A 10,061-nucleotide genomic window follows, 5' to 3' on the forward strand; every position below is an offset into this window, starting at 1 on the left:
GGGTTACCACTTATGGTACTGAAAATTAACCCCGAGCCACACTCGGGAATACCGCCATGGAGGTTAGTGGGTGCATTTAAACATTATTTTGGGCTATACTCGTCTTATACGATGAGTATAGCCCAAAACCTATATTTTAAACACAAAAAGTAGGGGATCGTCTTATACGCAGGCAAATATGGTAATTATAATAATCTGTTGCTTTGGCTTCTCACATTTCAGTGCTTAATAAAAGGCAATCCTATTGACAGTGTAATTTGAAATTTTAGTCTGCAGGTGTGTAAGTTTAAAATTAAAAAACACTAGATATAAGGTCACTATATACAAATAGAAATGTTTCAAGGAATATAAACGTAAGGGTTGAATGGCAAGATTTGCTTAGAGTCTAAAACTACATTAGATAAAAGATGGTAATTTATTGGATGAACAGGATTTCTTGGAGTTGATTAAGGAACACAGGGTCAGAAGTAAATCAGAGACGAAAAATCATAATACAGAGGGGTAGGACCTTTGTCCCTGAATGAGCTCCAAGAAAATGATTTTACAGAGAGTCAAAAATCCTGTTTTCTTAATTGTTCATTAAGAGACACAGGCTCAGACATTCTATGTCTCAAAAGCAGTCCAACGGAGGGGTGATCAACACAGCAAACAAACGCTAACAGGCCCACAAAAAAAACAACATGGTGAAAAAGAACTGTGGGCTGCTTGCATCTCAAAGAGCTGCCTGAGGGAACTCAAGTCCAAAGCTGGCTTCAGGCCTAAACATCCATCTGGTAAATCTTAAGAGACATGTGAACAGAAGACTAGGTGACAGCCTTGTAGGTCTGGGAAACAGATGCTTGATGCTGAAAAGTCCAAGAGCCACCTTGATGGGAAAAGGTGGAACCTTAGCCCTAAGCAATCACCTTAGGAAGAAAAGAGGACCTAGGCCTCAAGATAATCTTGCCTCTGTGTAGAAGAAAAAATTATTTGTAAAACAGACACCAATTCAGCATTTGCCTCACATGGGGTGACAACAATAAGGAAGGCTACCTTGGCAGTGAGAATTGAAAGGGGAATGTCGTTGATAGGTTCACAGGGTGGTTTTGAAGATCCGACAGAAACAGGCTGAGATCCCACAAGGTCACAGGTAGAACTATATATGCCATACCTTGCACACTTGTACAAATGCCTTTACCAACAAATAAGAGGTCTTTGAAAATAAAAAAGCCCAAACCGAGATCTGACCCTTGAAGGTACTCCGGCCAAAATCCAGATCAGATTGGAGAATGGTCAGAAAATGCTCACAGTGTATTTCCTGGGCAGGAATTTCCTTGCATTGCACAAAGCGAAGTGTGCTTTCCAAATGCAATCGTAGACCTTTTATGATGTGGACTTCCTAGCTTTTACCAGCATAGGAATAACCATATCAGAAAGTCCTCTATCTCTTAGAATCTAGGCTTCAACAGCCAAGCCAGCAACTGTGAAGCACGGTGGTGGTAAACTGGTCCTTAGAGCAGAAGATCTGGACAATCCAGAAGAGCCCCAAGTTGTCTAAGGACAGCCTGGAACAATTTTGTGCTATGAAAATCATTGGGACACTGTCCATCTCAATCCTGTGGAGCAGACAAGGAAGGAACTTCAGAGGAGGAAAGACATGGATCAGGTTGAACTGCTTACATGGAGCTTCCACTGAATTGGCAAGAGAATCTTTGCATCTGGAGACAAACCAGTACAGGGTGTTGTTGATCCATGATGGGAAGAGCTCAAGTATTAATTAACACCACCTCAATAGGGTATTGCTCAGCAAAACGTTTGGAGGGGAAAATAGCTAGGAGTAGACCAGTCACCATACAAAACCAGTTGCTGTAATGCGTGTGATGGCAACAATCTCAGACACCACTGCTGCTACCAATATGCGACGATGGCACTCTGAACCTGCACAGAGATTGTTGTCCTGGTAGCTAGAACATCCAAGTGCCAGCAGACAGCGTATTTATAAGTGGTGTCAGGTAAGTCCACAGGTAAAACAAAATAACAGAAACATGCACCATTCACAGTATCGGTTATAAGAATTTTGTCCTTTGGGCAGAATTATGTTCAATCTTGTCTGTGACTATTACAAGTTGTTGTCCATTGCTGGAAAATAAACAACAGATTTAAATCTAAAACGATTTAATGCAGACTTACAGGTTTTGAAGAAATTAGGAGGGTACAGACCTCATTATTGTGACAGCGAGTACACTAGGAAAGTTTTGACAGGTTGGGGCCTTTTAAGGGAGCCCAGACTATTAACTTTAGAGAATTTAGATGCCGGTTGATCCAATTCCAGACATGTACAAACCACTGCAATAGGAACCAAAATGGTATCTTTAAGTCTAACAGTTACGTCAGCAGACTGACTATCCTCAGGCACTAATTCATCCAAAAAAGGATAGGTTACATTCCTCATCATCCTCAGCTGAGGACGTAGAAGCAGTAGCAGGAATGTTAGACAGACTCAGGAGGAGAAGGCGTAGAAGTATGCTTATGGCCTCTGTGTTCTTAGTTAGCTATCATGACAGTCTTTTTTTCCCATATAAAATCAGACATGGTAGGAGAAAACTCCTTCCTGGATAATACAGAGGAGGGAGCCACATCAGATGAATCCAACAGTACATTGGGTGTCTGGAGAGCACCACAAGCAGAGCCCAGTGCCCGAAGGTCACATTACAGCGGGTACAGGTAAGGCTGAAAGAAGTCCACTAGTCAGCCAATCTGAAATGCTGCAAAGCAAGCTCTGACTGCTCTGCAACTACCAAAGAATCTGAATTGAAGAAAAAATTATCCTGATTAAAAGGAAAGAAGTAAATAGGTTTCTTTTTTCTGGGGACACTAGCAAAAAACTAAAGACACTTGGAAAAAACTAAAGCATGATGGTAGTGGGAATGGTTATACCTGGCTGACTAACCGCTTTATTCCCCCCGAGTGTCCAGTTCTTCTGTAGACAGCTGTATAATGCATACATCTCCGAATTACTGACTCTGTGCCCCTTAAAGGAGAACTATGGGGTCAGTGTTTTTCCCCATAGTTCTCCTTAGGGTAACGGGAGGACACAAACTAGCGTCCTCCCGTTACCCTAAGCTCAGTATACCGCGAGCTACAGCTCGTGGTATACTGAGACGCCGGAGCGGATCCCCACCTCGAGATCCGCCCAGCTGCGCGAGTGGCAGCTGGCTCTGCCTATCTAGAGAGGGGGGGAGAGGGGAATCCAGCCCCTCCCCCTGTCACGGCAGAGAGCCGTGACAGGATCGAGAGGTGAGCGAACCCGGTATGTGTTCGCTCACCTCCTGATCTACTGAGCCGACCTGTGACAGTCTCATTGTCACAGGTCGGCTAGAACTATGAGGTGAGTGGAAAATCACTCATCTCATAGTTCTCCTTTAATGAACGATTAAGACATTTTTGTAGGAAAAGAAACGGGATTCTACTAATGGACGGTAAAATGGCCAGTGCTGATGCAAAGGATTCTGAAGAATGTTTTATGTAAACTGTGCATGCACAGGTTGGCTGTCTCTGCCTGAACAAATTTGGCAAAAAGCACGCAGCAGAGGCTGAGGCACTGTTCAAATGGACAGTTGGCAGGGTGCCCCTAGATGGTCATTTTGCCAGGTTATGCATATGACATTTTAAAATACTTTTAGACTAAGTAATGATTCACGTTAACAGAGGAAGTGTTCCAGCTTTTTATTCCGAAGTCCTCCATACTATAATTTCCTATCTCCACAAAAAAGAGAAGGCAGCAAAATGTATGCAACATCTGTGCATTGACAGAGTCTGCGAGACAGACTGCAGGAAATTCCAACTTCCCAAAATTTAAGCAAAGTGTGACAGTTTTCTCATTACCCATCATGCTTACCGAGAGACCTGCTTATATATGTCTCCGACCAGAAATTTTAGGAATGAACAGGAAGGAATGAAACATCATCCCAGTGTTTATTTCCCTCTTATTCTAATTCTCAAATACTTACTCAATTGTTTTCCCCCGAATTTCAGTCATGATATTGCTTTCTCCGCCAAGGTATTCATAGCAAAGGCTTAGGAAATTGTAGATGACAAAAGCTACAAAACAAAGTTTATGTTTATTTGAAATCAAAACAGATGCATTTCCCCAATACATAAATTGCATACAGAGATTGCACAGAATTGCAGATGATAGTGGACCATCCTTTCATTTTACTGATCCCGCAAAGAAGAGATTCATAACCTGTTTCAGCTTTAGAGACCATCTAAAATAACACCAAACTTTATCCAAAACTTCTTTTCAGTTTTGGCCTACTAGGATATTTCTCCTCACTTACTCTGTGGTCACTAGGTGAAAAAGTGAAACGAAGCTCTCTTGTTAAAACGGAATTTCATAAACAACTTTTTTTTTTTTGCAAAACAGGGGGATCCATCAGGTTCTTTTTGCAGTCTATAGCCCTGTTGGCCAGAGTTCCTTTACTTGCTATGTGGTCACCAGAAGAAAAACTCACCAACATGCATGCAGATTAAAAGCCAACGCAGGTTCTAGCCCTTGCCTAATCTAGCAGGTCCTCCCCTAAAATAATATGTTCTACTGGAGTTTACATTTAAAGAAATTAAACAGATAACCTCTACTTGCCACAAAAAGAAGAAAAAAAACAAACAAAACAAACGGAAGATGAAAATCATGTCAAACCACGACTAACCAAAAACCTACCTTAAAGAGGAACTTTATCCATATCTTTAAAATAACAACAAACACACCTTCAGAAATGTTTAGTAATGACTAGGGCTGCAACTAATGGTTATTTTCATAATCAATTAGTAGGCCGATAACTTTTTTGATTAATCAGATAAAAATAATTAAATACCATCCTTAAATTTAAAATAAAATACACAGATGCAGTGTTGCACCCGCCCACTGCTTGCTGTGCCCTTCTCCCAGCATGGAGGAGAGAGCTAGGGGATCCAACCAATTGATAATGAGAATAGTTGGCAACTATTCTCATAATTGATTAATATCGATTAGTTGGTTGAAGCCCTAGTAATGACAAACCTACAAACGTATACTTATAGATAATTGCAGGCTTTTTATTCCCTGCAAACCTTATTTCTCTTTTCCTCCCCAGTCTTCTGACAGTGGCCATGTTAACTAATGTTGTTGTAATGGTAAATGTTATCTTAAACTGGCTCTGAGCCTTTATAAAAGTAGTAGGACATCATACTATGTGCCTCCAGTGCACACTCTGTACACTATGTAATATGTGAGCACTATTTAAATGTGAAAATACAATGTGAAAACAAGTCTGCCTTTTAATTCGTAACAGAACAGATGCATACAACTCAGGCATGTAGTAAGAAAAAGCAGAGTGGTAAGTAAACCATATGGCTCTGCCTGAACTCCCACAGTTATAATTTGCTTATTCCCAATGGAAGCAGCATGGAAGAAGTGATGCACAACAAGGCAAGCAGCTACACAGGACATAACATCAAGGACAACAAGTAACGAGCACAATATTGGATAGAAGCAAGGTCTTCTTGCCCAGTCTGCATAGAAAAAATGTAGCACTGCAAAAGCAGGGGGGGAGGGGGAGGCTAAAGCACTATAACACCATCTGTTTAAAGCCAATAAACAAAAAAAAATATCAGAAGTTGGATTAGATGCTTTAGAAATGAAGAACAATTCATAAATACATTGGAGTGAATTTATCAAAACTGGAGCAAACAGAATCTGGAGCGGTTGCCCGTGGCAACCAATCAGCTTCTCTCTTCAGCTTGTTCAGTTTAGCTTTGAAAATGAAAGAGAAGCAGATTGGTTGGCATGCACTGCTGCTCCAGATTTTGTCTACACCAGTTTTGATAAATTCCCCTCATTGTATTGTGAAAAGATATGTGTGATTATACCCAAAAAACTTCTCCATTAATGCAATATTATTGTGCATTTGAAAGCTTTTTTTTAAGCTTACAATTAGGGCTGCAACCAGCCAATCAATAAATCGATGAGAATAGTTGTCAACTATTGTCATTATCGATTAGTTGGTTGGGTCCCCTAGGTCTCTCCCCCATGCTGGGAGGAGGGCAGAGCAAGCAGTGGGCGGGTGCATAAGCCAGCCTGCTATTGCAGTTTGAAATGGCCAATAGCAGGCTTGCTATTGCACCCACCCACTACCTGCTGTATTTACCTGGCTGAAGATATTCAAGCGTCATGTGCTTACAATACAATTATTATTGTTTCTGCTGCAGGAAGTGGGTTGCAGTGCCATTCATTTACATGGCACCCCAAATGCGCCTCCCACCCACTGGAATGCACGATACCCCTATGCTGTGCGTTCCAGTACATTTGCAAAAAATTGTGCATGCATTTTTACTCTGAAATAAACTTTGTTTGTAACACTGGATTTGTGTATTTATTAAAAAAGAAGGATGCAAAACACACTTCAAAAGTTTAAAGTGTATTTCCACTTTTGAAACCAAATTAGGATAACACCGCTGGCCTCCTGTGACAGTGCTGGCTGTCTCTGCCCACAGTGCCACTCTCCTGATCTGCGACAGGGGGCTGAGCGGTGCGGGGAGGAGAGACGCTGATCGCTCACTGAGCTCTCCTCCCGCAGCGCTCGGCCTCCTTGGACAGTTTCTCTCCTCCCTGCTGGGACACAGAGCAGCGCCCAGCGGGGAGGAGAGAAAGCAGGGATGCGCCACTATTTCTGCCAAAATATGGCACTTTCGGCATTTTGCCAAAAGCACCATTTTCGGCTGATATGTTTCGGCGGCCGATATATCGGTGCATCCCTAGTTTATATACTAACCCTCTAAGTACTGTGCTGGCAGATCTCCGTCAGTTGTGAGCTAGATTTGAATAACGTCCGTCCTAACAAAGGGTTAAATATGAAAGCATTGTAAATGAATAAGGGGAAGCTCAGTCTGTCACTAGTCTATGGGGACAGCCAAATATTCCTGTCACTTGGAAACGGTGTAGCAGCTCCTTGCAAGCTTCTCTGTCAGTTTGCAAGTGACAGGAAACTCTGGCTGTCCCCATAGACTTGTGACAGACTGAGCTTCCTCTCATTAATTTAAAATGCTTTCAGATTTAACCCTCTGTTAGTACAGGCCTTTGAAAGCTTCTCTGCCAGACATCTAAAAGGTAAGAAATACATTTAAAAAAAAATATTTGTACGTGTATGTAATAACATATAAGAGGGGTGTTTCCCAAACTCGACTGCAATGTACAATTTCTTTATGTACAGCACCAGGGACATACACTCACCGGCCACTTTTTTAGGTACACCTGTTCAATTGCTTGGTAACACAAACGGCTAATCAGCCAATCACATGGCAGCAACTCAATGCACTTACAGTTTATTCTGGACATTTTACACTTGCTTGTAAGTATAGATCTTTGATTTTACATAATAAATGTACTAACCCTGCTTCAAGAGGCCAGTTTGCTCTGTTCTATTGTTGTTCTATTGTAGTAAAATTTGCAGGTTAAACACTTCCTGTCTCAATGGATTCCAAAAAAAAAAGGATTTTTACAGGGAATACAAAATCCTATTATAAGAACTCCTTTGCCAAAATAGCTGTAACTCTCTGACAATGCGCATGCAGTAGCCTGACAATATCTCTAATGAACGTGAAAGAAATGTGTACATTGTGTATGCAGTGATTTTTAAAAAGAAGAAACTGCACTAAAAAAACTCTGTATACAAAGATGAGCTTAAAATCTTTTGCAAACCTCACTGGGATACAGTGACAAGGATACTGCTAGGAAACACAGCAGGTTCTTCAGTTTTACACCTTTGGGATTGGACAGCCATGCTTATAGTGACACATCCATTCTAAAATATAACTATCCATTATTATATAGTTACATAGTACTTGAGGTTGAATAAAGACATTAGTCCATCAAGTCCAACCTATTAGGATCATATTCTAGGAGTACCTGTACCCCTGTATATTACGGTCCCTTAAGAAATCATCGAAAAGTTTCTTGAACAATTCCACATTATTTGCTGAAATCACCGCCTGTGGCAGTGAGTTCCAGACCCTAGCTGATCTTACTGTGAAGAACCCCCTTCGCCCCTTGTGCTGGAATTTTTTTTCCACCAAATTTTAGGTGGCGGCCTCTAGTTTTTGTAATGGAGTTAATTTTAAACAGTTTATCGCTAATGTTGCTACCACCATTGAACATTTTGTACATGGAAATCATACCCCCCCTTAATCTCCTCACCTCCAATGTGAACATGTTTAAATTTAGTAGCCTTGTCTCGTAGCTCTGGTCCTCCATACCCCTAATTAGTTTAGTTGCCCTCCGCTGGACTTTTTCCAACTCAAGGACATCTTTTCTTAGTACTGGTGACCAGAACTGGACCGCATACTCCAGATGAGGTCGAACCAATGATCTATAAAGTGGCAAAATTATAGACTTGTCCCTGCAATACATCCCCTTTTTAATACAGGACAAAGCCCTACCAGCTTTGTTTACAGCAGCCTGGCAATGCAAACTACCCTACAGTTTGTGGTCTACAATGACCCCCAAATCCTTCTCCATTTCTGACTTCCCTAGCGGCATACCCATAATCTTTTTTTTTTTTCCATTTAAAATTTTTGTTTTATTGAGCAAATTAAACAAAGAAATTACATACAATGTGATCAAACATATCAAATCCCAAAAAAAAAAAGAAACAAACATATCACTTTACATCTTAAAGTGGGCAACCTCCTATGAGGCTGTTTCGTTAGGCCACTAAACAGGAAACATTAAAAACAGGTCCCCCTTACCTGTTTCTGAACCCTTGTAAGTCGCTGCGGCTGCAGGAAGGTTCTCACAATTGGCAATTCCAGCGTAATCCGGTTTCATTGCTATGCAATAATAACATCTGGCATATCACACAGGACATTCGAGAGGATAGGTAGGCTTGGAAGTATGAGCAGTCTTTCAGGACAATAGCCTGTGATCAGCTGGACCCATAATTGTATAACCCATTTATTTTTAATTCCAAAGTGCATTACTTTGCATTTATCGACATTAAACCTCATCTGCCACTTTAATGCCCACTCCCCTATTTTATCCAGGTCCTCCTGTAATGTTATAATGTCCAAGTCCTTGTCTATTACCCTCCCAATTTTGGTGTCATCCGCAAACACGGAAATATCGCTGTTAACACTAGAGCTGCAACAATTATTCGATTAAAATCGACGATGGAAAACGTTATCAACGTTTTCCATCGTCGATTCGTCGTCTTAAATTCAAATTTCCCGCTCGCCGCCGCTCACGCCCACCGCTTACGCCACGCCCACGTCAGTTAAGCCGCTCGCGCCTACGCTGGTGTCACGCGACGCCGCACCCACGCTGAGGACATGCGGCTGGCCCTCTCCTCCCGGTGAGCTTCCCAATCCCATTATGCTGTTACTGTTATACAAGCACAGTGTGGATCCAACTGTTTGGAGGTTTCCTTCAAACTTAGCATCAGATGACACTTTCCATGGACACCTCACTTCCTGGTGGCATGAATATGTAATTAATAATAATGGCCACTTTTAAGATCATATTCTGTTTTGGGAAACGGCAAAAGCTGTCCTCTGTGGAAGGATTTTAGTCTATGTCACTTCCCAAAAGAAGTGAACTAGGAAGAGATATGTAAAGGCTTGCAGGGCGGCCAGAACAGCTTACTTGTCTTACAAAGAGAAACCCACTACCCAAAATAGAACACAATGGATACAGGCAAAGCAAACTTGTGATCATTGGATCTCCCAATATGATCTTCAAATTCGCTCTCACAAGGAGGTAGAACTCCTTAAATTTGGCAACAAATCTGGGACGCTACTAACTAAATTGATTCGGGGACACTTTTCACCTGCTTATATCCCTCGACTCGTAGAGAAGATTCATACTGAGCCAACGGGTATATGCCAGATATTTAGGGCTAATTATCATTCCCTATATGCTGCGGGACAGTGGAGATAAAACTGCTGAATCTAATTATCTTGATAACATTTCTTTACTGTCCCTATCTGCAAAAGATATAGATGTTCTCAATTCTGATATTACATAGTTACATAGTATTTGAGGTTGAATAAAG

At 41.4% G+C, this 10,061-nt stretch overlaps 1 protein-coding gene across 1 annotated transcript in view; it reads right to left on the bottom strand.

Annotated features, from left to right (window-relative positions):
• The window catches only part of TMEM184B (transmembrane protein 184B), a 23,059-nt gene extending 18,975 nt beyond the window's left edge, over positions 1-4,084 (bottom strand). The window contains exon 1 of the mRNA XM_018571044.1: positions 3,990-4,084. Coding sequence (XP_018426546.1) covers positions 3,990-4,018 — 29 coding nt within the window. The 5' untranslated portion in view covers positions 4,019-4,084. The remainder of the gene's footprint in view (positions 1-3,989) is intronic.
• Positions 4,085-10,061: the final 5,977 nt, after the last annotated feature.

The sequence above is a fragment of the Nanorana parkeri genome, unplaced genomic scaffold (assembly GCF_000935625.1).
Source record: "Nanorana parkeri isolate BGI_ZX_2015 unplaced genomic scaffold, ASM93562v1 scaffold1659, whole genome shotgun sequence".
Taxonomy (NCBI): Eukaryota; Metazoa; Chordata; class Amphibia; order Anura; family Dicroglossidae; genus Nanorana; species Nanorana parkeri.